The 26434-nt window shown below is 56.8% G+C and overlaps 3 protein-coding genes across 6 annotated transcripts in view; 1 reads left to right on the forward strand and 2 right to left on the reverse strand.

The window, feature by feature from the left end:
- Positions 1–3335, reverse strand: part of C3 (complement C3) — a 33561-nt gene extending 30226 nt beyond the window's left edge. The window contains exons 1-6 of the mRNA XM_032883770.1: positions 3265–3335; positions 2673–2865; positions 2213–2375; positions 2046–2116; positions 252–346; positions 83–165 (exon numbers count right to left, since the gene is read on the reverse strand). Coding sequence (XP_032739661.1) covers positions 83–165; positions 252–346; positions 2046–2116; positions 2213–2375; positions 2673–2865; positions 3265–3335 — 676 coding nt within the window. The remainder of the gene's footprint in view (positions 1–82; positions 166–251; positions 347–2045; positions 2117–2212; positions 2376–2672; positions 2866–3264) is intronic.
- A 5534-nt stretch (positions 3336–8869) lies between these two features.
- Positions 8870–15161, reverse strand: GPR108 (G protein-coupled receptor 108). Of its 3 annotated transcripts, none has more exons than XM_032883772.1 (18): positions 14999–15161; positions 14294–14413; positions 13429–13479; positions 13180–13262; positions 12373–12473; positions 12184–12245; positions 12007–12075; positions 11796–11900; positions 11461–11594; positions 11274–11349; positions 10706–10779; positions 10502–10619; positions 10273–10403; positions 10142–10185; positions 9872–9921; positions 9627–9710; positions 9406–9530; positions 8870–9220 (listed from the first exon to the last, which is right to left on the reverse strand). In XM_032883772.1, exons 1-18 carry the CDS (start codon positions 15116–15118, stop codon positions 9148–9150), a joined length of 1620 nt encoding a protein of 539 aa, XP_032739663.1. In that variant the 5' UTR covers positions 15119–15161; the 3' UTR covers positions 8870–9147. The 3 variants fall into 3 exon arrangements, with proteins under 3 accessions (XP_032739663.1, XP_032739662.1, XP_032739664.1); XM_032883771.1 differs by having other exon boundaries at positions 9872–9924; XM_032883773.1 differs by lacking the exon at positions 14999–15161 and adding an exon at positions 14737–14829 and having other exon boundaries at positions 9872–9924.
- A 2152-nt stretch (positions 15162–17313) lies between these two features.
- TRIP10 (thyroid hormone receptor interactor 10) lies at positions 17314–26182 on the forward strand. 2 transcript variants are annotated; one of them, XM_032883776.1, is made up of 15 exons: positions 17314–17385; positions 18563–18678; positions 18763–18819; positions 19593–19740; positions 19818–19880; positions 20090–20194; positions 20281–20409; positions 21232–21378; positions 21489–21683; positions 22694–22861; positions 23121–23230; positions 24947–25079; positions 25308–25453; positions 25532–25653; positions 25768–26182. In XM_032883776.1, the coding sequence occupies exons 1-15, from the start codon at positions 17362–17364 to the stop codon at positions 25914–25916; spliced, it is 1812 nt and encodes a 603-aa protein (XP_032739667.1). In that variant the 5' UTR covers positions 17314–17361; the 3' UTR covers positions 25917–26182. The 2 variants fall into 2 exon arrangements, with proteins under 2 accessions (XP_032739667.1, XP_032739669.1); XM_032883778.1 differs by lacking the exon at positions 22694–22861.
- Positions 26183–26434: the final 252 nt, after the last annotated feature.

Raw genomic sequence — 26434 nt, forward strand, 5'->3', positions numbered from 1 at the left:
AGACATACCAGTAGGGCACCATTGCTGGGGCCTGGGGTCCGGCGCTGCGGGGACCCACACCCAGACACCCTCCTCCTCTTACCGTATTCCTTCACCTCGAACTCAGCAGAGAAGACTTGCTGCGGGGCATCTTCATAGTGGACCTGGATCTTCCACTGCCCCATGCTGTGGGAAAGGCAGGACGGTGAGCCGCACATGCCCCCATGCCCTCCCTTGGGAAAGGGAACCCCCTCCAGGACTGCCTGACATACTTGACCAGCTCCGGGATGTTCCAAGACTGTGACAAGATGCCAGCCTGGTTTAGAGAAGACACAGAGTCCCGCTTGATGGGAACACCATCTGGGGTCTGTGGAGACAGGGAGGGTGTGTCTCTTCAGAGATCGGGCTTAGCCCTCAGGCTCTCCTCTCCCTCTCTGTGTCTGGCCACTCTGTGTGTGTCAGGACTCCTGCTTTTTGAACATGGACTTGGGTCAGTCGGCCTGGATTCAAATCCCCGCGCTGTCATTTGTGAGCTGTGTGACCTTGGGCAAGTTACTTAACCTCTCTGTGCTCAATGTGCCCACGGAGAAAAAGGAGATAAATAGAGCCCCTACTTCATTGGCTTGGGACGTGGTTAAAGTAAGCAGGAGTTCACTGTCATCAGGGTCTGTCTGAAGACTAACAATAACCAGCATTTATCACCTCCTTTCTGCAGGAATCTGGGCCACAAAGAATTGCCTGCGTTTGACTCTTTGACCCACATGGATAGCAATTCCATGTGGTTCGACCAAGTCCACATTATTTCATTTGTTGCCAATAATTAAATGTAAGAGACATCCTGTGGACATCTGGCTCTCTGGCTCCTCTTGGAGAACAGGATAATTGTGGAGAATGGATTCCTATTGGTTTGAGGTGACATTTGACTGGGACTGGGCCGAGGCTGTGCCCTTAGAAGTGTGTGTTCACTGGTTTCCACAAATTCCACTGACTCCCCAAATCAGCTCATGGTTGTCAGACCTGATCCCTGTTCCCTTTGCATGATTTCAAGAAATACTCATGATGATTCTCTGAGAAAGACCTGCCTCTTCCCTCCCTCCTTCAGTTCGTCCTTCCATTTTCCCTTCTCTCCTTCCTCCCTTCTCCCTGTAAATTTTTATTAAGTTAGTGTATGCCAAGCACTGTGCTGGGTTCAGGAGAGAAGGTCCTGAATGAACAGATAAAAAAAAAAAAAAATCCCTTCCCGTGTGGAATTTAGGTTCTGTGGAGGTTGTGGGAGGGGGGACAATTAGCAAATGAATAAATCCAATTGCTAGGATGCCAAGAGGAGATGACAATAAGGGTGAAGAGTAAAGTGTGTGTAGGGTGAGGGGGAGGGAGGTTGCAACTTTACAGGATGCTCAAGGAGGCTTCTCTGTAAAACTGGGACATTGGTGACATTTGAGCAAAGACTTGAAGGACGCGAGGGGGCAAGCAGTGTGGGTATTTGGAGGAAGAGAGTTTTCTGGGTACAGGGGAACAGCCTGTGCAAAGGACCTGAGGCAGGTCCTGCATGGCAGTTGGAGGTACAGCGAGGAGGCCCATGTGGCTGGAGCCGAGTGAGTAAGGGGAAGAGAGAGGAGGGTAGGGTAGGAAGGGGACAGGGCAGGTCTAGCAGGGCCCTGGGGACCGCAGGAGGCCTTAAGGTTTTAACCCAGGGAGGTGGGAACGCCTGGAGGGCTGTGGGTAGAGGAGGGCGGGACCTGAGTTGGGTGCTCGCGGGCGCCCTCTGGCTGCAGGAGGCGGAATGAACTACATAGGTTTTATCCGTGTCACCCCAATCTTCTGATGAGAAGACTGAGGCCCAGGAAGGGGAAGGGACCTGTCAGTCACCCGGGGTTTATCTGAAGCCAGAATCCACGTGGTATCCCTGGATCTCTGGCCCGTCTCCAGTGTTCTTTCTGTGTTTGTGGCTCTACACATTTCTCTGTCTTTAGGTCTGGTCCGGTGTGCCTTTTCTGGAGTCTCTCTCTTGGGTCTCTCCTTGAGTCTTTTCTCGGGGCGTCCGTGGGACCCTGGCTGGCTCGTACCTGGATGACGATGATAACACTCCGACCCACGGGCAGCAGGTTGTTGTCCACGGTGAAGATCCGATAGTGGACTGGGAGGGGATGGAAGAGAGAGGGGGCGGTGGGTGAGGCCCTGCGCCTCCCGCAGCCCCGGCCCCGCCCTCTCCAGACGCTGCCCCTCCGGTTACCCGTGGAGCCAGGGGTGTAGATGGTCTTGTCTGTCTGGATGAAGAGATACCCGCTCTGAGGGCTGACCAGCACCACCTTTTCCACCACGGTGGCCCCAAAGGCCGCCTGGACAGTCACAAAACTTTTTCCCTTCTCTGATATTAAATCCTTGTCGTTGGGGATCTAGGGGTGGACCAGAGAGGGTCATTAGGACTTTCCTTCTGGGCCCCACAGCTGCCCCACCCACCAATAGCACCTGCCCAGCCCTCCTGCTCTCCCTGGTGTGCCCAGGCTGGGAGAGGAGGGCCACTCGGAGAGGGAGCTCCGGCTAGAGAGGCGGTAGGGGTCAGAGAAGGGGGACCCAGACAGGGGGCTCAGGATAGGAGGGGCTAGTTGAAGGAGGAGTCTCAGAGAGGAGTGGGCTCCAAAGTTGGAAGGGCTCAGAAAGGGAAGGGGGTGGACATCAGCCGCTGCACCCACCCTGATGGTGACCGTGCTCAGGTAGTCGTTGGCGCTGCTCAGCTGGGTTCTCTCGTTGGACAGCACTTGCTTCTTGGCCGGGAAGTCATGGACTGTGACTGTGACGCCAATGTTCTCTTTCCAGTCGTGGGCCTCCAGCACCACAGTCTCGTCGCTCCCCAGCCGCAGGATGTTAGGGGTGATCACGGAGAACCTGCCGGAGCGGGCGCAGGCAGGGGGTGCTGTTCTAGGGACCTGGCATCCCAATCCTCACCCACACATCGTGAAACTCCCAAGGTCTACGCAGTCAGATCTCGAGGCCTCTGAATCACGACTGCGACAGAATCACTGAACACCACGGCACATGCACCCTAAACCCACAGACTCCTGGTTCGAGAAACGCGCACCCCCCATAACAACCCTGAATCCCACAAACACCCAGCTCTTGAACTCGAGCTCACAGGAAACCCGAATTCATCAACGGCCCAACCCACTGACCCCTCTTTCCCCAGGCACTCAAGTGCACCCCGAATTCTCCTGAGACCTGACCCCACAAACACCCACTCCCAACCTCAGAAGTGACCACGTTTGGGAAGGGGTTGTGACTACTCACAGGGGATCCCCCAGCACCAGGGAGAAGCTGGTCAGCAGCAGCAGCAGACTGGGGCCCAAGGCAGGCCCCATGGTGCCCAGGGACGTGGAGAAACAGAGGGACTGAGGGATGGAGGGAGAGGCTTGGGAGGGAATGACCAGAGGCTGTGAGAGGGTGCCTTTTATCCGGCTCCTGCCTTCCCCCCACCCCCACCGTAGCCCAGCCCACAGCTCCCGTGGCCTCCCTCTCCCTGGGGCTGCCCCAGATTTCTCAATACCGTTTCCTAAGTTTTTCAATCCCTGGGGCCAGTGTGTTCTGGGGTAACTAACCCAAGGGCACGTCCTCCTACAACACAAACACACCTTCCCTTTGCCATGGCCTCCCTCAGGGTCAAGGACAGCTGGTGAAACTTCTCTCATTGTACGTATGTAGTAGAGGAGGAATACCGAGGGCCAGAGAGTCCCCCACCCCAGATATCGGGGCCCGATCCCCAGTCCACTTCTGGCCATGCATTTATTAACCAAACCCTTCCTACCAGTCCGTCTCTACGCTGGTAGTGAAAGTCCTTCCTCCATGCTTGGATCAGACTGGGGGACAGAGTCCAGCACAGACACTCTGGGCCCCACTCTTCTCCCCAGTGGAGAAGAACCCTGCTGCTTGGAAGGTCAGGGAAGATTTCTGAGAGGAGAGGATATGTCAGCTGGGTTTTGAAGTATGTGTAGAAGTTTGCTATGCAGGGGAGAATGCTTTTTAGGGCAAGGGGAGCCTGGAACTCTCATCACCTACCCTTGTCAGGTGACAGACATGGCCCGAATGACTATGATGATTTAAAAAGTCATCCTTGGGGCACCTGCGTGGCTCAGTGGGTTAAACCTCTGCCTTCGGCTCAGGTCATGATCTCAGGGTCCTGGGATCAAGCCCCGCATGGGGTTCTCTGCTGGGCGGGGAGCCTGCTCCCCTCCACCCCCCACCGCCTGCCTCTCTGCGTATTTGTGATCTCTGTCTTTCAAATAAATAAATAAAATCTTTAAAAAAAAAGTCATCATTGAGCAAAGCCCCATTGCTAGCTTTTTTTCTGTCTTACATCAACATTCTCTTCATCTGTCATTATTACTATTATTATGAATTGTATTTAGTTTTTTGGTAAGAACACCTGATATATGCAAATGGTTCAACGGCTAAGAGATGCAAGGAGGTGTACAGAGCAAAGGTCACTTTCCTCCTTTTCCTGTTGGCAAACTTCCAGGTCTCAAATATCACAGTACGGTTGAACTTCTGGTTCCTTCCAGAGACACCTTACTCATTGGTAAGCGTTCGCGAGTTTTGAAAACAACTGATCAGTGTTCTCTGCATGCTGTACTTCCGGGTCTCCCTGCCTGGGTCACACTTTGCTTTTTCACAAACAATGTCCCTTAGAGATTGTTTAATATCGGTGCCAAGAGAGTCTCCTGTTCTTTGAGGCAACCGCTGCACATTGCATTGTGCGGAAGGAACCCACCTTTCCCGCGGACTGAGTTCCATGGTTACGAGCCGAGCCGTGTTTTCTCCAGTGAGTAATGTTGAGCCTGCAACACTTTCTAGTTCTGACACTTACTAGTGGTAAACTTTGGCCACCTGCCGAATAGCCACCCTGAGCCTCAGTTTCCCCAGGTAAAGTGAGGTTACCAATGGCGCTCACTACGCAGGGTTGCTCTTGCCATGAAAGGAGGTAACCCTGGATCAAAGGGGACTCACGTACGTGAATAATCTCTCCAGATATTTCTGTATTTCCCTCCATGACTGTATTGATTTACATTCTTGCTGACCCTGCAGGAAATTGCTGATTTCCCTACTGCCTCGCCATGACAACCTGTTGGCAAAGCTTTGCATTTTCTGCCTCGGTGTCATTTTGATGTGCATCTGTTGGATTCCCAGCGAGCCTGCACATCGGGGGAAGGGGTTTGTGAAGTCCGGGGTGCAGATGGCAACTGGTGTGGAGGATCCCCATCTCTGAAGGGCTGGTTTCCAGAGTCCAAAGGAAGGGGGTTAAAGGGGAGCTCGGTGAGGATTTCCTGTAAACCACGCTCCTTTCCTGGCTCTGCTGGCATGCCTGGAGTCGGGGGAGGCGCGCAGAAACAGAACAAACTTGGCCCCTGTCTGTTTTGATTGCAACACCCTTTCTTTGGAAGAAGGTGGGAGAGGGCAAATGCCTGCTTACTGTCCAGAATCGAGAATAGACTTCTGAAACAGGGAGGGGAATCTGCTAGGATCTCCCAGCCCCCCATCACTCCCTCTATGCCCTTGCTCCACCCCAACCCTACCCTATTTCCTTGGTTAATCACAGCCTTAAACATTGGAGCTCTTTGACCGTCTTGGGCAAGTGTTGCTGCTGGCCTCTGCCTCCCTTCCAGGCCTGGTTCCTTCTTTCTCTGAGTCTCCGTTAATCCTGCCCAAAGGACAGATGGATGATAGCTCCTGCTGTTTTGACAATGAGAGGTGCTAAGATGCTTCAGAGCCCTGGGCTTATACACTTTATGCCCATGGTGGTGGAAGTTTGGGAAGGGTCCTGTCCCCGATCTCTAGGAAGTGACCAGAGGGATGAAGGCAAATGCAGAATAGGGTCTGTTAGGAAGGAAAGAATTCTCTGAGGTTTCTTCCTGGGGTGGGTATTCCTGCCCAGAAGTGCGGGAGGATGACAGGCAAGATAAGGCAGCAGGGGAGACAGAGGAGGAGACTGGGGGATGGGACTTCTGGTTAGCTGGTGCACCCTGCCCAGCATTCCAGATATGGAGGGAGGGAGAACCAGGCTGCCTGAGCTGGGTGCGGTCGGTTTCTGGGACCAACAGAGCATTTGCTGTTTATCCGCAGTTCAGACGGAGCTGGGTGTCCTGTATAATGTCAGGCCACCCTAGCTGGAAGGGCAAGGAGAGAAGAAGAGGAAGGAAGTGGGGATGATTTCTGGGTGGGAGGAGGTGCTCCCCCATCCACGCCTGCTTGAGTGCAGTTACTTCCCTGCCTTCCCCCGCCTCTCACCTCTGACCCTTCAGAGGCAGTGTCGGACCCAGGAATGGTAGGGACCACTGCTGCCTCCTGGCCCCCCAATTCCAGAATGGGGTCTTTGCTACACTGCTTTCTGAGAATTTCCCTCCCCCCACCATGCAACCTGAGCTTCCCCTTCTCACTACTTATTACTCATTAACTTGAAAGTAAACTTGGCCTGGTTGAGTCTCCTCTGCCCCTTGGCTCCTTCTCCCCGCCCCCACCCCCGCATCACCTCACTCGCAGTCAGCAGAGGCCTGGGCACCAGGGCCCCCTCTAGACCCCACCCCCCGCCAGCCTTGGAGGATACAGGGGCAGAGGTTTTTGGCCTCCCAGCCCCAGTTCCTAATCTATAAACTGGACCATCACAACCATGGAACTTCTCTCTGAGTCTTGGGGTGACAAGCTGGTGGCATCAGCAGACAGAATGCTCAGCCTGGTGTCCCACGCACCTGGACTGTGTGTTTATTTTTCCAACCTGCTCCTCCCCCTTCGTGCCTTACTTCCGGGAAAGCCCCGCCAGGCCTCCAAGCCAAGGTCCCCCCTTCCTCCCTGTCCCCTGCATTCCCTGTCCCAGTCTGTCCCTTCTCTTACCCCTGTGGTCCGCGGCCTCCGGGCTGCAGGCTCATTGCTTCCAGACCACGTGCTCTACAGCAACTGGGGACTTTTCCTAAAAACCCAGATTCGTAATCTTACTGCATCGTGATGTCGAAAACAGGAATACACAGGAATGAGGCGAAAGACTCGGAGAGACCCAGACGCAGCGCCTTATCCCACCAACCTTGTTTTTTCTGCCTGTTTTGCCGACCAAGAAACGGAGGGCTTTGACCACTTGCACAGTATCTCCCAGCTGGCAAGAGCTGGGGTCCAGAGTTCATGTTCCTAAACTGTATGAGCTTCTGACCGCTGCTGTAACAAATGACCACAAATTTGGTGGCTTAAAATAACCCCTTTATTATCTTACAGGTCTGGGGGTGGGCGCAGATGTCTGCAGTCAAGGTATAGGCAGGCCTGTGTTCCTTCATTTCCTTCGGGAGGCTCCAGGGGAGGAATCGTCTTCCAGCCTTTTCCGCTTCTAGAGGCCACTCCACTCGAGGCTTGTGGCCCCTCCGTCCCTCCAGCCCCACAGCACACTCCCCCGGGGCGAGTTTCCTTGTCCCTCTCCTTCTCGGATGGACCTCTTGCAAGGATCCTTGTGCTAACACTGGCCATCCAGGATCACCTCCCATCTCAGGGTCTTTCACTGAATCACAGCTGCAAAGTGCCTTTTGTCACAAACTATGACATTGGCAGGTTCCACGGACGGGACGCGGACATCTTTGGGGAGCCACGACCCTGACCAGCCCCGCACGCGCGGGGAGTAAAACCTCGATCCTGTATGGCCATGTCCTTCCCTGCCTTGAACTTATCCTCAGCTCCTGCAGGCACCAGTGAGAAGTCCAACCGTGTCTGCGTCCTGAGGCTTCTGCCAGGTTCTCACCCCTCCCCCGCCCCTTCCCAGCTCCAGCCCGCCCTGCAGTGGGACTGCCATGCTATTCTGGGCTCCTCTGCCTCCACGTAACTTCCTCAGTCTGCAATGCCTCCCCACTTCCCTGTCTGGCAGGGCTATTTATTCACCTGTGCCCGTTAAGCTTGCTTCCGTTTGCAGGAAGCCTTGACCCCAGCCCAATTCTCTACCCGCTGTCCCCTGCCTGTGCCCCCCTCCCCAAAGCAGTACCTCCCAGAGTTCCAAAAGGGGCTCTAGGCACTCTAGTTGAAGCGTGTGCTGGAACGGGAGGGGGAGAGCTCCATCTCCGGAGCTGCCCGTGTGTGTGTGTGTGTGTGTGTGTGCGCGCGCGCGCGCTCAGGTCTGTCCCCAGAGGTCATTCCTCAAAGTCCGCTGCAGTTCACAAAAGGCTAGGCTGTGCTGAGTCACTCCCAGCATTATCCTGGGCCATATTTGGTGACCTCGTGGGACCCCCCTTTCACAGGCTGGGAAACAAGTGAAACCACTTATCTAGGATCACACAACAAAGGGGGCAAGTTCAAAAGGTTTGGCTGCAGGGAGCCCGGGTGCAAGGGGGCAGTGCCGTTGGTGGGAAAGCACAGCCACGACATCAGACTGTTGCTGTTTTGAGTCCCGAGTCTCCCAACTTATCTGCTGTGTGGCCCTGTGCAAGTGACTTAGCCTCTCTGTGACTCACAGGCTTTTTGATAGGAATGAGGGTCCACAGAAGCCTTGGAAGAGGGTGTGGCATAAAGCAGTCATTACTGTGTCCAGTCTTTGCTGTGAGCTCTTGTGGGTCCGCCCACCAGATTTTCTCACCCTCCAGCCTCTGCGGGTGCTGTCCCCTTGCCTGGGCCTGCTGCCCTTACCCCTACTGCTCCAGTCACCTGTCCCTGACTTCCCAGGCTAGGTCAAGGCCCTGTGATGAAACTGTCCAGTGACTCAGCCCTCTCCCTGACCGGCCCCCCACCCCAGACTGTAAGCCCCTTGAGCGGGTCATGTCCACTGCTCTGTCCTCAGCACCAGGAGGTTGCAACCCTCCCTCCGCAAGGAACACAGGTTTCTAAATTGTACGCACAGCCTGTGTTAGACCTCAACACCCAGAAAGGCAAGGAACCGGGGTAGCAAAACAGATAGGTCATTATTGCACAGTTGTGAGCGGTGGGTGGCTCTGGGGCAGGGACAGGGCTGCCCCGGGGTGGGGGGAGAGGAGACAAGGGAGCTCTCTTCTGAATGGGCTCCTGGGCCTCCAGTCCCGGAGAGCAGGGTGCTGTACCACTGCACCGCCCTTCTCCCCCACCGCACGTGCTTTGGGAGCAGAGCTGGAGGGTGAGGAATGTGTGCGGAGGGCGGAGGTGGGAGGTGGGGGAAGGAGGACAGTTCCAGACACTGGGGGATGATCACAGAAGCTCCCGGCTGCTGGCTGTCTTGTTGACTTTGGATAGGCCTTCCCGGAACCCAGAATCAGTCATTCTAAAGGCAAACAGCAGGGAGGGGGGCTGGCAGTTGAGGGGCACTAGGCGCCACTCACCCAGGGCTCATCAAGTCCCCGCCCAGAGCAGCTGGCCACCTCCCCCCACCTCCCCCCACCCACTGCAGCCCCAGAGCCCCTCCCACTCTGCCTCCAGAGGTGCCCCCGACTCCGCCCCATGGCTCACATCTGCTCCATCTGCATGTCCTCCTCGTCCTCCTGGGGCAGCTGCAGGTACGGGTTGTCGCCTGCCGGCTGGAACTTGTAGCCGGTGAGCACGAAGAAGGCCAGGGTGGACCCCTCCACCAAGAGCTGGGGGGCAAGGGGCATGGCAGTGTTGGGCATAGCCCCCCACCCCAGCCACTGTCTGGCCCACCTGCCCACCCCACCTGTGGTCTTGGTCTTCACCTGGTACAGCCACTGCCACTGGAACGGCACGGCCACCTGCAGCAGGATGGCAATGACCCGCGTGAAGTACACGTAGCAGATGACCTGCGGGACAGAGGGTCGGGCAGAGGCCGGATGTGGGCTCGGAGTGGCAGGCAGAGGGGCTAGAGTGGGCACCCCAGCGGCTTGTTGTATATACACCCCCCGCAAAAAAAAACAAAGACAAAACACCCCCAAATACTTGCTTCAGAGAAGAGGGCTCGTACCATGATGTAGTAATGGCGAAACAGCTTCAGCTTGGCCAGGTTCACTGCCGCTGTCGGGTGTACGCGGACAGGGGAGGGGAGGGGAGAGGAATGGAGGAGGGCCGTTTCGGGGAGTATCCAAGGGGCAGGAAGTCTGGAGGGGGGCCTTTCAGAGGACACGCAGCAGGGGCAGCCAGTGGGGAGGGAAGGGACATCCAGGGATCAGAAAGAGGGGCCTGGAAGTGGGGACAGGGGCCGAGGGCACAGCAGGTCCGGGGACCAGGACCTCACCCTTTCCATCTGTGCCGGATGCGTCCTGGAGATGCCGGATGGACCTGGAAGGGGACGGGGGACAAGGATGGCTGTCAGCACTGCCTCCTAACACGTCTGCAGGGGGCAGGGGTTGGGGGCAGGAGCCTCACCAGACCACAGGGAAGAGGATGGCACCACAGCAGATGAGATCCACCAGGAAGAGGATCTCCTTCCAGAGCATGTAGTCACTGGCACCCTCCTCGCGGGACTCGATGACGATGTAGGCCACGTTGGCCAGGACCTGCAGGGCGGGGAGAGGTGGGCAGGGGGCAGTGTGGGGTTGGTGGGTGTGCCCCAAGAGAGTATGTGTGCCCGCCCACCCCAGGGCCCCAGAGGCACCTGCAGTGGAATCACAATCCCAAAGATCTTCTTCTCCTTGTCTGACAGGACATACTTGACGAAGGCCCAGCCAGAGCCAATCAAGGCGATGGTGATGAAGAGGAGGGCGCCCTTTAGCCTGGGAGGGTGTGTGAGTGTGGTGAGGGGGGTGGTGCCCACCCCCCCCCAGCCCACCCCCCACCTGCCACGGAGAAGGGTACTCACAGGTGCGTGATGTAGTGCATGACAGCGAGGCCTTCAATGGGGTGGCCCTGGCTGTTGATGAAGTAGTAGTTGATCTGGAGGCGGATGGATGGACGGACAGTCAGACAGACAGATGGACATGGGGGTGGGTGGTGGTACGACTGGGAGGATGGCGGTGGTTTAGAAACACAGAGAGTCACTGTGGGCACGGGGGCCACAAAGGTGACAGAACCGACAGTTGTGATCGGGATGGCAGGTGGACCCAGAAACGGGCGGTCGTGGCTGTGACAAAGGAGGGGAAGTCACAGCTGGATGGATAGTGAGACCATCCGTCAGAGGGGGAGTCGGAGCCAGACCAGCAGGCAGTTAGACATAAGGACAGACGATCACGGATGGACAGGACAGGCAGACAGCTGAGCTAGGGTGTTGGGTGGCCACAGTGACAAAAATGGCTAGACATGGGGACATTTGGGATATGTAAACTCCCAAGCCCAGGGTCTGCAGAGATTGGGGTAAAGGGCTCCACGGGCTTCTTCCTGGACCCAGAGACCCCAGCCCACCCCTTCTACTCCCAGCCCAAGGCTCTCACACTGCGGAAGAGAAGGGAGATGCTCTTGGTGAAAGCCAGGGCTGCCATAAGCCAGTGGATCTTGAAGACGTTGTACCTGGCAGGGGGGTCAGGGACAGAAGGGGGTGGGAGGCATTGGTCAGGGGCAGGGATGGGAGGGCTATGATGAGGGGAGGTGGAGGGACCACCCCAGGGGCCAGGGCATTACGTGTTCTTGCAGAGGACGGACACCCAGAAGATGCCAGCGGCCAGGAAGAAGGAAGACATGACCATGTACAGCTTGAAGAGGGGGATTTCCGCCGCTGACAGGAAGCCCTCGGGGTTCTTCTCCCGGATCATGACCTGGGGAGTGGGCAGGGGTGGGCGGCGGGGATTTCATGCCAGCTCTGGATGTGCAGAGCTGCGAGGGTGTGTCTCGCCCTCACACTCTCAAGCTCCCCTCTCCATGCCTCAGTCTTCCCGCCTCCCAGGTGGGCACACGGGCTTTCATGCCCCAGCACGGCCTCAGGGAGGATGTGGTGTGGCCGGCCCACCTCTGCTCACCGTGATGTCAAAGGGTTGCTCCCGGCCCGGCTTTGAGTTGTAGCAGTTGTGGAAGTTGAGGTTGTACTGGCCCTCCTCGGCCCGAGAGCCGATGACCACGTGGAACTGGGTGGTGGGGGCAGAGAGGGGAAGATGGGGGGAGGTGGGGGCTCAGCCTGGGGGTTTCCCACTCCAGGGGGAGGTGGGGCCTCAGGCGCTCACAGACACTCACACTGAAGTTGTAGGAATTGTTGAGATGCCCGAGACCCAGGACCAGTTCCTTGTCCTTCCCACTGAGGCCCTGAGGGGACAGAGGGCCAGCATCAGTTGGCCCCAGGGCCTGGGTCTCCCCATGCCACCCCCGGAAAAGGAACAGACCTTCCTCCCTCCTGCCCTGGCTTCCTCGAACCTGCTGGTCCCCCTGAGACACTCTGGGTTTTGACTCGGCCTTGTCGAGTGCAGCGGTGGTCCCTATAGGGGGCAAATGAGTGAGTTCAGAGAGGCATGGACAGAAGGACAGCAGAAAAACGGGGAGGCGGGGGCAGGCACACAGCTCCGGCCAACTACCGTCGCTGCTCACACAGCCAGCCTGACTCACCACTGTCCACTTTGGGGGTGACTGGTTCGGAGGGCACTTCGGGTAGGAGCCCAGGAGAGATGAACAGCTTCTTCTGCTCCCCATACTTCCGCACCTGTACCCTGGGGTGAGCGTGGGGGCCTCAAGGGTGAGGCCAGGAGGCTCAAGGCCTGGGTCATGCACATAACGTGTGCGGAGGGACTCAGTGGCCCCTGGGGCCCTCGGGATCTCCTTTCTGAGAACAGCCGGTGTCAGGCTGAGTCAGTGATCACACAGTTCCAGCCCCCCACCACCAGCGATTAAGATGGCTGCCCCCTCTGGGCCCTGCCTGCACCAGCGACTGTCACTTCCTGTGACACTGACTTACTCATCCCCATTTAAGTGCGCTACTTAGCATGAATACGTGTCTACAGACAGGCCACACAGTATTGCTAGACTCTGGTTCTTGGGCCTCAGTTTCCTCCTTTAGAATGGGGATGACATCCGTGTAAAGGGTCAATGAGTTACCATCTGTGAAAATTTGCAGGACGCTCCCTGCCACCTAGGAAGCATTCGACAAGTAGGAACGGTGGCTATCAATTTTCCCAACACTCCTCCATGTCTGATCTCTGCCCTGAGGCCCCGACTCTGTGTCTTCTCCCTGGGCTCCCCCCTTCCCTCGCTCCCTCCTTCTCATAATCACAAGGCTGGAAGGCAAAATTAAAAAGCAAGTGGTTTTCCTCCTAAGTGCGTGAGGTTCTTTTCAGCAGGCCTCTCATTCCACCTGGTAGCTTATGTGAGTATCAGACCCGGGAAAAGAATGACGGAGCCTCTGGTCCATCAGCTTACCGCAGATCCTTGGTGTTGATGAGGAAGAGAACTAGGAGGTTGCTGCTGTTTTTCTGGAGAGGACAGTCATGGGGGTTCCGGGTCTGGGGAGTGGGTAGGAGGGTGTCTTGGTTACTGCCTCCCACTAGTCCAGCCCCACCCTGCCCCCTCCCCATCTACCTTGCAAGGGAGGGTCACTTCTTGCTCCCCTCCCTGCGAAAGAAGGGGGGAGTGTCCTCCTCCCTCCTCCCCCACTCCTCCTCCACTCACTGAGTAGGGTCGAATGCTTCCAGATCGAACCCGAGTCAGACTGAACCCCACCTGCCAGGTGGAAAGAAAAGGAGAAGAAATGAGGGAATGCACAGGGACCTCGCCAAACCACCTCTTTTCATAGCAAGAGAAACTTGACCTCGGATTGACGGAACCCGTCCTCTGTGCTAGGTCCCACATTCACTCATGGAATTCCAACAACCTGTCCTGACCCTGGGCCCTCATACTCTTCTTTTAATTCCTAACTGGTGCCACTCAGCTTCAATGTCACTTCCCTGGGAGTCGGGGTTGGTGTGTGTGGGGGGGTGTCTCGGGCATCTCTCACTGGTGTGCTGGACCCTGCCCACCCTGTTTTCACACAATTAAAATGTTGATGTAATAAACAAACAAACAGATAAAATGTTGATGGCTTTCCTGCCTGGAGCTGTGGAATCCAGCACACGTGGACTTGCTTACATCCGGGCACTGTGACTTTGAGCAAGCCACATACCTCTAGGCTTAACGTTTTCACAGCATCCTTGAGAGGCTGCTGGGAGAGAACAGACCCATGGAAACTGCTCTGCCCGGTACCTGGTACTCAGCGGCATTTAAAAAATGCTAGGTACTCATTCTGACTGCGGGAGCTGGGGCTATCTTGGGCTTTGGTGTGCCCTCCCCCCACCAACCGCAGCTCACCGCCCAGCACATACTGCCCGAGATTTTATTATTCCCATGTTACAGATGGGGGAACGGAGGTTTCGAGAGACCAGTGCCCTTGTCCAAGAGCCCACGGATGAGAGGCGGAGCTACGAATTGGGGGCTGCAGGTGGGGGTGGGAAACGTGCGCCCCTCGCCCTCCTCCAGTAAACTCCTCAAAGCCCCTCACCAGCGGGTCCTTCTCTTCTGTCTCCTGGAGGCCCAGCCGCAAGAGGCTCAGGTCCACCTCCAGGGAGCCATTGGCGTAGAAGCCGAAGCTGTTCAGCGGGATGTCTGCTCGCTTCTCCCCCTGCCGGACACCAAGGAGGCACAGGCAGCTCAGACTTCTTCCCACCAACCCAGCCCCACGGCTGTGGCGCGAGATAGGAACAGGGTAGCCCCAGCTCCTCCAGCCATTCCGAGCCCAGGAAGAGAAAGCCTGGGGCACCTGGAGGTCTCCGTACTGGTGGGAGCACCCCCCCACACACACACACACACGAGAGCAAGGTTATTCATCTTGGGGTTAGGAGCCCCGACAGTTCGTAGATTCCAAGAACCCAGTGAGTGCCCGGAGGAACCCATTCTAGAAATCCCAGCGCCCCCAGAGCGATCCCAAGAATTTAGGAGACTAACGGGGGCGAGGGGTTGTCCCAGGAGGTGAAGTCCCACCCCTAGTGGGCCGGGCACAACCCGAGCGTGGTCGGCCAGGCAACTCCACGCGAGGACTGAGGGGGACTCCTCGGACGAGACCACTCGGGGCCGGGAAGCGGGGGGCGGCGGGCCGCTCCATCTCGCGTAAGCAGAGGGGGAGGTAGGACGAGACCACTCCAAACCAGGGTCTTCTTAGGAGCAAAACTGCGCCCCCCGCCCCAGTCCGCCGCGCGGCGGGACTCACCGTCAGCGCCAGCCGGTGGATGCGCCCAGAGCAGCCGCCCAAGAGCAAAAGCAGGAGTAGCGGTTGCCCCCACTCCGCGGGGCTCCGGCGGGCGAGCCCCCTCCTCTCGCTCACTGCCATCTCTGGAGCCGCCACCTCCCCTGACACCGCCTCTGGCGCCCCCACCCTCCAAAGGGTGAGCCAATCGCCGCACGATGGGGGCCGACCCTCTAAATGTCAGGCCCTCCCAGCCAGTCAGCGACCGTTTCCTCGAAAATCTGCACCACCCCCCCCGTACGACACCAAATGGACATCACCAGCTCCGAATAGGCTGCTGATACCGCTTAATCCCGCCTCCGCCCTCACCAATCACTAGAAAGGTTGTGCTGATGTAATTTGACAAACAGTCCATCTAACCAATTCTAATGGATCTGATATCCCGCCCTTGAAGCGGAATTCCTTCACCCACAGATCCTTCACCCACGCCCAACTGAAGATCGGCCCAGGACTACATTACCCAGAATGCAGTGAGACCAGAGAGCGCTACAGGGCATTCAATAAACTACATTTCCCAATATCCCCAAAGATGGACTTCCTCTTCTCACTCTGGGGATGTGGCTCCCAGCCAGAGCCCAGGCTTTTGGTAAACACGCACGTCTGCCGAGGCCTGTCCGGTTCTAATCTTCCTGATCCACGAAAGGCCGAAACCTAGCCCCAGGCTAAACCCTGACCCCAGGATGACCTATGACCTCGGGCTGAATTCCAGCGTTAGGCGGAGCCTCTATCCTAGAGTGAGGCAAAGGAGTAGCCCATCCATAGATCCCACGCCGGACTTGTTGATTGGCTGAACACCAACCCCAGGCTGAGTCCCTACCTGCAGCTGAGCCCGGACGTCGAACTGAAAAACAGACTTCCCCACTCCCTTCTGACCCTCGACCTACACCGAGCCCGGGCCTTAGTCTCTGGTTGAGCCCCCAACCTGGACTGCGCCGTGACCCTAGACTAGGCCTGACCTCTGGACCCTAGTTTGAGTCCCAGACCCCCTAGTGGGTTGCTGACCCCTCCGCTAAACTGACCCCAGTCTGAGATCCCATCCCAAATGCCGTGTCGACCTGGAACGAATCCCAATTCCAGTTTGAGTTTGAGACTCTAATACCAGGCTAAGCCACTGAGATCAGAACCCATGCTGAGCCCCTGACACGCCTGGTCCCCCAAATCCTGGAGCACAGCAACTTGAGGTTTTCTAGCCCAGAAGCCACCAGCAGGTGGGGCCAGGTCCCAACAGAGCCATCTGTCCCAGTGTGGGTGTCCCACTGTGGGCTCCTGGGGCTAGCCTCCTGGGCTCCCCGGTGTGGGTACTGGTATGGGTGCTGGGAGCCTGGAGGCTTAGAGTCTCACTTGTGCCTGGGGGCGTCTGTCACCTCCGTAGACACTAAGGACCAAAGGCAGGAGAAGAGAAGATGAGGTGGGCGCTGCAGGGCTCTCTCCCCTTTCATTTCAGTGCCTTAAAGAGATTAATGAGGTGTGAACAGACTTTTATGAGCGAGGTGACAGACTTCCAAGCCCCAGGGCCCGAGTGTCTGGAGGGAGAGGTGGAGTCAGAACCAGGGTCTGTACAGTGAAACCTGATTGGATCTAAATGGATGTGACTGGAAAATGGGCAGGTGGAAGCGCGAACTGGATGAGGGCCGAGGAAAGACCTGGGCCCGGTGCCCCAAGGACGGTCTGTCCTCAGTTTCCCGGCGCAGACTTCGGGAGGTGGGGGAAGGCAGGATGCGGCGAGGGTGCTAATGGACCAGGCCTTGGCATAGGCGCGTTCTGGGCAGGATCGAAGTCCTCCCATCCGCCCTGTGGCCGGAGGGAACCAGACCATTAGTAGGCCCAGCAGAGATGTCTGGAGCCGGGCCGGCCCGCAAGAGCGGGGTGACCTCAGGTTCTTCCAGCGATGGGGTGGGGGAAGGACCTCTCAGGTTGGGGTTTTAATGTCTTGTCCCTTTAAGGAATGGTTGAAGGAAAAGAGAAAAGTAAGAACAGTCCCTGGCGGGGTAGGGTTGGGGAAGAGGGAGGGGGAAGAGGGGCCCGGGGGATTTGGAAAATGGGTGGGGGTCCTTTAAGGCACGGGTCCAGTGGCGGCTGGTGGCAACTTGCCTTTAAGAGGGGGCGGGGCGTCCGTTGGGTCCCGCCTCTTCGGGGGTCCCGCCTTTAGGGCGCTGTTCTGGGCCTCCTTGCAGATGGGGGTGTGGCAGGGCCTGCGGGGGCGGGTCCGAGCTTGGAGTGGGCGGGGCCGGGAGGGCGGGGCCGGGCGCGCCGCTCCAAGCTGAGTCTCCCCGCGGCGGGCGGCGGGGACCGGGCGCGGCGGCGGCGGCGGGTTCGGCGGGAGCAGCATGGATTGGGGCACCGAGCTGTGGGTGAGTCCGATCGGCCCGGCTCCAAGTTCCTCCCTTTCTGGAGTCCAACCCCCCTACTCCTTTGCTTCTGCAAGACCTTAGTGGGGGCTCGGCGCTTTCCCCTTCAGAGACCCCTGGAGTCCCCGCTTTTCGCCTTTTCTCGGAGTTCCCCAGGGCGTTTCAGGACGTCCAGGATGAAGGGCGACCTTGCAGGAGCGGACTAGAGAAACTGAGCGCGGGGTTCAGAGTGAGGAGGACAGAAGTCCTGGGACCAGGCCGGGGCGCCCGGGCGAGGTCACCTATTTTGAGCACCCTGGCTGGGCGGCCGGCTTATCTTACGGCCCCTGGGTCCCTGCCCGCCGCCCGCCTGTCCGGCTTGGGCGGGGGAGGGGACCCCCTGGCCACTTTCAACCCCACGTGGGACCTAGAAGTTCTGACCGCCCTTTCGGCGCCTCCGATCAACACCTAGGGGCTTGGGACGCTCTGGGGGGAGGGGGCCGCGAGGCTTCCTCGCGGCCCCCTCCCCCCATCCCGCCCCAGGCGCTGGGAGGGGCCGCCCCTAGGCAGCCTCTGACCTCTGCTCTGGAAGCCCCAGGAATTTCCCCTTATCCTAGTCGGGACCTCTGACCCCTCCTTTTTATGGGGGCGGTGGCATCCCTGGGTTTCTGGGTGCTGCGGGGTAACTAGATTCCTTCCCCCACAACTCTGAAATTTCTTTTGGAATTGCAGTGGAGTCAGTGGGGGAAACCGAATCACATATTGGGGGGACCCCGGGAAGCATGGCGACCCGGGTAACATGGTGCCTGTCTCCTGGACGTTCTGGGGCCCCCCAAACTGCGGTGAACCCTGGCCCTCTGGTCCTGACTCACGCCGGGCCGGCCGGATTTTCCGGAATCTTGGGAAGGGGGATTAGGGGAGCCGGGGCTGGGGGGAGTGGCTCAGCCCCATTCCACACCCCTCTTGGCGGTCTGGAGACGGGGACCCTGTAGTCCGGCTAGGGCCCCGCCCCTGTTCCCTGGCCCTTCCCGGGAAGGGGAGGGGGTTCCCGCCGGTTTCCTGCCTCCCCCCGGCGCCGCGCGGGGGCGGGCCCGGGAAGCCACACCTTCTCCTAGCTCAGAGCCTTGAGGCTTCTCTGGCGCCTGGTCCTTCGGCGGTGGGGTCCCAATGTGGTGATCTCGAATCCTCCACCCGCTTCCAGGATCAGTTTGAGGTGCTCGAGCGGCACACGCAGTGGGGGCTGGACCTGTTGGACAGATATGTGAAGTTCGTGAAAGAACGGACCGAGGTGGAGCAGGCTTACGCAAAGCAGCTGAGGTAAGACCCTAGGGTGGACCCGCCTGGGGCTGGGGGAAGCTGTTGGAGCGCTGGGGGCTCAGGCTTTCTGCCTCTCTCCGTTAGGAGCCTGGTGAAGAAATACCTGCCCAAGAGACCCGCCAAAGATGACCCAGAATCCAAGTAAGGATGGAGAGGGATGGCCAGGCTAGATTTGGGGGGCCCCGGGGGTGTTGGTCTCACTTCCTGGCTCTCTTGTTCAGTTCTCACCCGATCCCGATCACCTGTGCCGGAATCTTAAGTCCACTATTTTCCAACCCCACGACTTTGGGCAATTGACTGAGTTTTGCTTTTGCCTCACCTATTAAGTGAGTGAGGTTCCAGCAGTTACTAACCCAGTGCCTCTGGGTAATTGACCTACATTTTATGCTTGTTTTCTTCACCTGTGAAACAGGATGATGGCGACGATGATGATGGCCTTGTAGGGCTCACGCGATCATTAACTGAGATAGTGCGTAGTTCCATAATCCAAAAAGCTCTAGAAGTCAGAAGATTGTTTTGGTACTCTGTCAGGCAGCAGCTTCTGACGTCACTTAATGGTTGTCACGTCCTTGGTTTTTATCCCACTTTGTGTGACTAGTAATACCTCTCACTGCAAAAAATATTTATAGTGTTTGATTACAGGATGCTGCCCCTGATCCCACTGGGGTGACGCATAAAAGATGGCATAAGCATTATATTCCCTTTCTAAACCTGAAAAATTCTGAGTTCCGAAACGCATCCCAGTTAAGGGCTTGGGATAAGGGATATGGACCAGAATTTATGGTTGCTTCCAGGAGGAATGTATTGGGGCTTTCCCTTTCGCATGATGGAGGTGGTTCCTAGAGCATCTGGCTCCTGAGGGATGGGGGTGGGTGCCTGACCCCGGCTCGCCGCCCCCACTCATCTTGCCCCAGGTTCAGCCAGCAGCAGTCCTTCGTGCAAATTCTCCAGGAGGTGAATGACTTTGCGGGCCAGCGGGAGCTTGTGGCTGAGAACCTCAGCGTCCGTGTGTGTCTCGAGCTGGCCAAGTACTCACAGGAGATGAAACAGGAGAGAAAGATGGTGAGTGGTTCCCTCTCTGGGTCTTCCAAGGACCGCTACCTCAACCCAGGGGAGCCTAACCATTTCTGTTTGCACAGCACTTTCAGGAGGGCCGCCGGGCTCAGCAGCAGCTGGAGAGTGGCTTCAAACAGCTGGAGAATGTGAGTTTGTGGCCATGGAGAGGGTAACTGGCCCCTGGATCTGCCTGTGTTGTCTGGCCCAGAGCCCTTCTCCCTCTCTCCCATGGGTTTCCAGCTTGCCCGTTGTACTCCCCCTCCCTCATTTGCTAGTGATGTTCTCCCGTCCCTGCCCCAGTCTCTGAAACCTTGCTTTCTCACCTTCTCTCTCCTTCTGGTTGTGTCCCCGGCAGAGCAAGCGGAAGTTCGAGCGGGACTGCCGGGAGGCTGAAAAGGCAGCCCAGACCGCTGAGCGACTTGATCAGGATATCAATGCCACCAAGGCTGACGTGGAGAAGGTACCTGTAGGCTCTGGGATGGGCTTGGAGGTCCGGCCGGGAGGGACCCCGAACCTGGCCTCGACCCCTGCCTCCCTATTCCTCAGGCCAAGCAGCAAGCCCACCTGCGAAGTCACATGGCAGAAGAAAGCAAAAATGAGTACGCAGCCCAGCTGCAGCGTTTCAACCGAGACCAGTCCCACTTCTACTTTTCCCAGATGCCCCAGATATTTGATGTGAGTATTCCAAGCCCCCAGACCCCTCCCTGAAAGACCCAGAAAGTTAACCGACTCTTACACATTTGTCAAAACCTTAGCGGCAAGGTCCCGATCTCTAAATCAAAAGGGAACTAGAAATGACAGTGTGCTCTGTCTTCGCTCAGACTGTTTTTTTTTTCCCGCCAGAGGTGCTTTCATGTTTTTGGGAACTCCTATGCATTCTGCTAAGCCCCAGCTCTAACAGCCCCTCTGAAAGGCCCCGAATTTGCCGTCTTCTGCTTTAGCGTCTTCACTCCACTCTGTCTTGTGATAGGCAGTATCTGGGTTGGGTCTGCTGTCTGTTCAAAGTCCTGGCTTCATTGTCCCCTCCTTTGAGAAGCCTTTCCTGACTCCCTAGGGAAGGCGGGAGCTCCTCACACTCCCTTCTTAGATCTCCTGTTGCATGTCTCTCCTCTGGCCACCCGGGGCTGGAAGTCCCTGTTTGATTTTGTTTTTTTGTTGTTGTTGTTGTTTTTTTTTAAAGATTTTATTTATTTATTTGACAGAGAGATCACAAGTAGGCAGAGAGGCAGGTGGAGAGAGAGGGGGAAGCAGGCTCCCTGCTGAGCAGAGAGCCCGATGTGGGGCTCGATCCCAGGATCCTGAGATCATGAGATCATGAGATCATGACCTGGGTCGAAGGCAGAGGCTTAACCCACTGAGCCACCCAGGCGCCCCTGATTTTGTGTTTTCCCCACCCGACTGGGCTCGGGGCTGGGGCCAGTGTGGAGCCCCATCACGTCTGCGGACTGAATCATGGCCCCTGGCCCCATGCATGCATCCCTGTCTCTGCCTCTGCAGAAGCTGCAGGACATGGACGAGCGGCGGGCCGCCCACCTGGGGGCCGGGTATGGGCTCCTGTCGGAAGCCGAGCTGCAGGTGGTGCCCATCATTGCCAAGTGTCTGGAGGGCATGAAGGTGGCTGCGGATGCCGTGGATGCCAAGAACGTGCGTGTCGGGTCCGGGGCGAGTGGGCTGGCAGGTGGGCGGTAGCAGGACCCGGGCCCTAGTCTTGCCCCTGACTGCTTCCTGGCCATCCTCCCCGCCCCTCCTCACAGGATTCCCAGGTCCTAATCGAGCTGCACAAGTCAGGCTTCGCCCGCCCTGGTGACGTGGAATTCGAAGACTTCAGCCAGCCCATGAACCGCGTGCCCTCAGACAGCAGCCTGGGCACCCCCTCCGATGGACGGCCTGAGCTCCGAGGCTCGGGTCGCAGCCGTGCCAAGCGCTGGCCCTTCGGCAAGAAGAACAAGGTGGGGGCCGGGGCCCTCGGGAGGGGGAGTGTGAGTGGGGACAGAGGGGCCCCCACTGAGTCAGCCCCAGCCGCCAGGACGCTGAGTCCCAGGCAGGAATTTTCCTCTTGGCTGCAGGCCCAGGCTGGAGGGAAGGGAGGCGGCCCGGCTATTGGCCTGGGAGTCCCCCAAGGCTGACGGGGTGCAGGGAGGGGGCCTGTGGCGTCTGTCTGCTGCTTCTTGGGATGCTGGGAGAAGACCTGCTTCTGGGATTCAGGGCTGGATGAGGGCTTAAGATACTTGTCTTCAGGACTCCCCTGGAGTCTCTCTTTATCCTGCCAGTGGGTCCTTGGGCCCCTGACCCTCAGGCTGTTTTTTCTTAGGATTTTTGGCTTATAATGTCAAACGTATACCTGGACCCCCCTGACTTATACCTTAGACACCCCCTAAGTTTACATCCCATGACATACTTCTGATCCCTCTTGATGTAAAATTGATACCTCTCTGTAGTCACAAGGCTCCCTGAGCTTCAACCCACCTGTAACCCTTCTGACACTTCATGCCTTCTACCTTTCTCAGCTTGCCTCCAACCTCTGTGGCCATATACCTGTCTGAGATCTTGATTCCCTGAATGCATCTCCCTGTACCTTCTAGACTGTGAGCCCAGAAAGCTGGGTGGATAGAACCCTGGGCCTCCCTGCACCCTCCTTACCCCCAGCCCCCATGCTAGGTACTGCATACAGAATTCGAGGGATGGGTGACATAGGGTTTAGGGAGGGGTCTGGCCTTCTGGCTCACAGTCTAATGCCCTCCCCACCACCTCCCGGATTTTTGTGTTGCTCTCCGCATGCATTTTCTGTGTGTGATTGTGCATCTTGAGTTGTGGTTTTCTTACCGTTTTTTTTTTTTTCCTTTTCTTTTCTCCATTTTGTTTTTCTTTTTTCTTTATTACGTCCGTCCGTCCATCCATCCTCCTTCTCTACATCTTCCCACCCCTCCTGACCCACCCTCTCCCCTGCCCCCGCCGGTAGCCACGCCCCCCTCCCCTCTCCCCCCTGGGGGGCCCCCTGTCCTCGGCATTGCCTAACGGACCCCCATCCCCCCGCTCCGGCCTCGACCCCTTGGCCATACTGAGTGAGATCAGTAAGTCAGTCAAACCGCGGCTAGCATCCTTCCGCAGCCTTCGAGGCAGCCGTGGGGTAAGTGAGGCCTCCGGGGGAGGAGGGGGCAGCCCAGCCCGCCCAGTGCTGGGTGGCGGGACCCTGGGCTCGCTTCCTGCTGCGGGCTGGGCCCCCTCCTCCGGTTGCCAGACCCGGACCTGCTTTGCTCTGTGCATGGCCTTGCCCCCCAAGAACCTTGGGTGGGGAGGAAGGTGGACTTGGTATGTCTTCGCACTGTCTTAGAGCCTGAAAGCTGAGAATCCCTGATCCCAAACTCAGTCTTCTTCCCACCCTGCAGACAGTGGTGACAGAGGATTTCAGCCACTTGCCCCCAGAACAACAGAGAAAACGGCTTCAGCAGCAGCTGGAAGAACGGAATCGTGAACTCCAGAAGGAGGTCGACCAGAGGTAAGGTTGGGGACAGGCAGGGAACAAAATAAAAGAATAACGAATTCTACTGAAATGGTAGTCCAAACTCTCCGCAACAAGCCCCAGGCCCTGGTGGTTTTATAGGTGATTCCTCCCACACTTAAAAGGAAACACTTAACTTCCCCTCTTGCAGCAAACAGAAAAAGAGTGAAAGCTGCTAGCTCAGTCAGAGGCTGGTGGAATGACTTCCTATATCAGTGAGAATTCAAGAAATTCAAATTCTGGACTCATTTTCCTTCACTTAGGATCTTAAATGCAGAATCCTAGCCAGACAGATCCGATGATATATTTTAAAAATAACGTTTCACGTGAAGGGGATGGTCTCACTGCAGCGCGGATGTACTTAATGCCACGGAACAGTCCACTTAGATGCGGTTCGAGTGGGAACTTTCGCATTAGTGTCTTTTACCCGTAATAAAAACATAGTTTTTTAAAAAAGACGAGTCATGATCCATTGGGTGTTATTCCAGTAGTGCAAAGATGGTTCAATATAAAAACACCTGTTCTTCTCATTCACTATGATAACTGGCTAAAAGAAAACAACAACAACATGATTATCTGTTTAATAACTCAAAACACTTAAAATATTAACAATAAAAAAATCTGCCAGATTAAAAAAAATAATCTGTACTCACTTCTTCCAAGCAGCGAGATCCTCCTCCCAGTCCTCTTAAATCATAGGAATGACATTTGCTACTTCTGGATGGGCGGCCCAGTTCTGTTTTGCTGTTGACATGGAACCTCTCATACAAAACTTTTACCATATGAAGCTTTTGTTGGTGTGAAGTTCCATTCGGAACTTTGCAGTTCCTGAGTCTTTATTTTTATTTCTTAGTTTATTTTAAAGATTTTATTTATCAGAGAGAGAGGTCACAAACGATATGGAGGGGCAGAGGGAGAAGCAGACTCCCCGCTGAGGGGGGAGCCCAATGGCAGGGCTCAATTGCAGGACCCCGGGATCATGACTTGAGCAGAGGAGAGAAGCCTCACTGGCTGAGCCCCCAGGCGCCTCCTGAGTCTTTAGGATGTAGGGGAGAAGGGAGCATGCTGTGGAGTCTGTCCTTCAATGCCAGCTGTCCCACCTCTGCTTGTTTCCTCTTCTGTGGCCTGGATGTGGCATTAGGACTGGAAAGAAGTGGACCCCACGTTGGACATTCCAAGGTCTATGCTTGTTACTACTTCTGCCTGTGTATCTAGTCTTGGAGGAAACAGGGACTAATGCTAAGAACACCGAACATTTATAGATACTGTGTGCCGTACACTATTTCAGATCTTTTACATAAGTTCACGGACATTCCCTGGTTCTCCTGAGATTGGGAGCCAGGGTGGAATCCTGATGGTCTTGTTGGGGAGCTGTACTTCTGATGGCTGGAACGGGGCCTGGTATGCAGTGGGTACAGTATGTATCTGAAAACGGAGACACCCTTCTCATTTTGCAGCCACTCATATGCAATCCATGCCTCATCATCCCCATTTTCCAGATTAGCGCCCCGAGACAGAGGTCAGTAATCTCACCCAGACTCACAGGCGAGGAAACGCCCAGGCTGGGATTCGAACCCAGGCAGTGAAGCGCTAGCGTTCGCAGTGTAAACACTGCCTTATCTTGCTCCTGGCTTCTTGAAGCCAAGCACTTATTTTTTTCTGCTGGTGAAGTCATATGGGACTGTTCTTTCTGATCTGTCTGTGTCATCCTAGAGAAGCCCTGAAGAAAATGAAGGATGTGTATGAGAAGACGCCCCAGATGGGGGACCCTGCCAGCTTGGAGCCCCGGATCACGGAAACCCTGAACAACATCGAACGGCTGAAATTAGAAGTGCAGAAGTATGAGGTCAGGGAAGACCCTGGGGAGGGGTGGGGGCCAGCGGGCCTAGCTGAGTCACTTCCTGGGGGGGCGGAGAGGGGACGGGGACAGGGAGGTGTTGGGTGGGGGTGGGGCCCCAGCTGCTTCTCATCACAGCCCTGGGTGTGCATGGGTGATCTCAGGAAACCTCCAGTCCCAGAATGGGCTGACCCCACAGCCTGCCCTGGAATTGACCGTGTGACTCCCCCCTCTCAGGCTTGGCTGGCAGAGGCTGAGAGCCGGGTCCTGAGCAACCGGGGGGACAGCCTGGGCCGCCACACCCGGCCTCCAGACCCCCCAGCCAGTGTGCCCCCAGACAGCAGCAGCAGCAACAACAGTGGGTCACAGGATCCCAAGGAGAGGTGAGCGTGGAGGCCGGACTGGGTCCGTCCCCAGGACCTGGGAGGCCTGTCCTGACCTGCTTCGCTCTCCCCACCCAGCTCTGAGGAGCCCCTGTCTGAGGAGGGCCAGGATGCCCCCATCTACACGGAGTTTGACGAGGATTTTGAGGAGGAGTCGGCATCCCCCATAGGGCACTGTGTGGCCATCTACCACTTTGAAGGTGAGACCTGCGTGTGGGTCCCATCGCCTGCGTAGGGGCAGGGTGGTCTTTTTGGCTGGGCTGTGTTTAACTTCACCGGAAGCAGATCTGAGCCTGCTGTCTCTCCCACGACAGGGTCCAGCGAGGGCACCATCTCCATGGCCGAGGGTGAAGACCTCAGTCTCATGGAGGAGGACAAAGGTGACGGCTGGACCCGGGTCAGGCGGAAACAGGGAGGTGAGGGCTATGTGCCCACCTCCTACCTCCGTGTCACGCTCAACTGAACCCTGCCACAGGCGGGAAGAAGGGGGCTGTTGGCTGCTGCTTCTGGGCCACGGGGGGCCCCAGGACCCACGCACTTTATTTCTGCCCCCTGTGGCTTCAGCTGAGACCTGTGTAACCTGCTGCCCCCTCCTCCCATCCTACTCCTCGTCCCAGAGGGACCCGCTGTGCCTTCCATCATTGATGTACATACTCGTGTTTCAAATCTTTTCTTCCTGCCGCTGGGCTAGGGCCATTTTGTTTTATATAAAAAATTCTATAAAGCTTTCGGAGTCTGTGCCTTATTGGTAAATTTACAATCTGGGTTGGCATATGCAAATGCCAGCCTCCTTCCTGACCACAGAGGGAATGAGGAAGGGGAGGTAAACTTGGGTACACCTTGGACAAAACTTCCCCAGAGTTGGGTGCTTGTCTGTGACTTCAGTGTAGGGAGAAAAGCACCAAACATCCTTTCTGTGTTTACCGCAGCTTTACTGAGAAAAGGCAGTGTTGAGCACCTACTGTGTACCAGGCATTCTCC

Source organism: Lontra canadensis, unplaced genomic scaffold (genome assembly GCF_010015895.1).
Source record: "Lontra canadensis isolate GAN:19392208 unplaced genomic scaffold, GSC_riverotter_1.0 scaffold88, whole genome shotgun sequence".
Lineage (NCBI taxonomy): Eukaryota > Metazoa > Chordata > Mammalia > Carnivora > Mustelidae > Lontra > Lontra canadensis.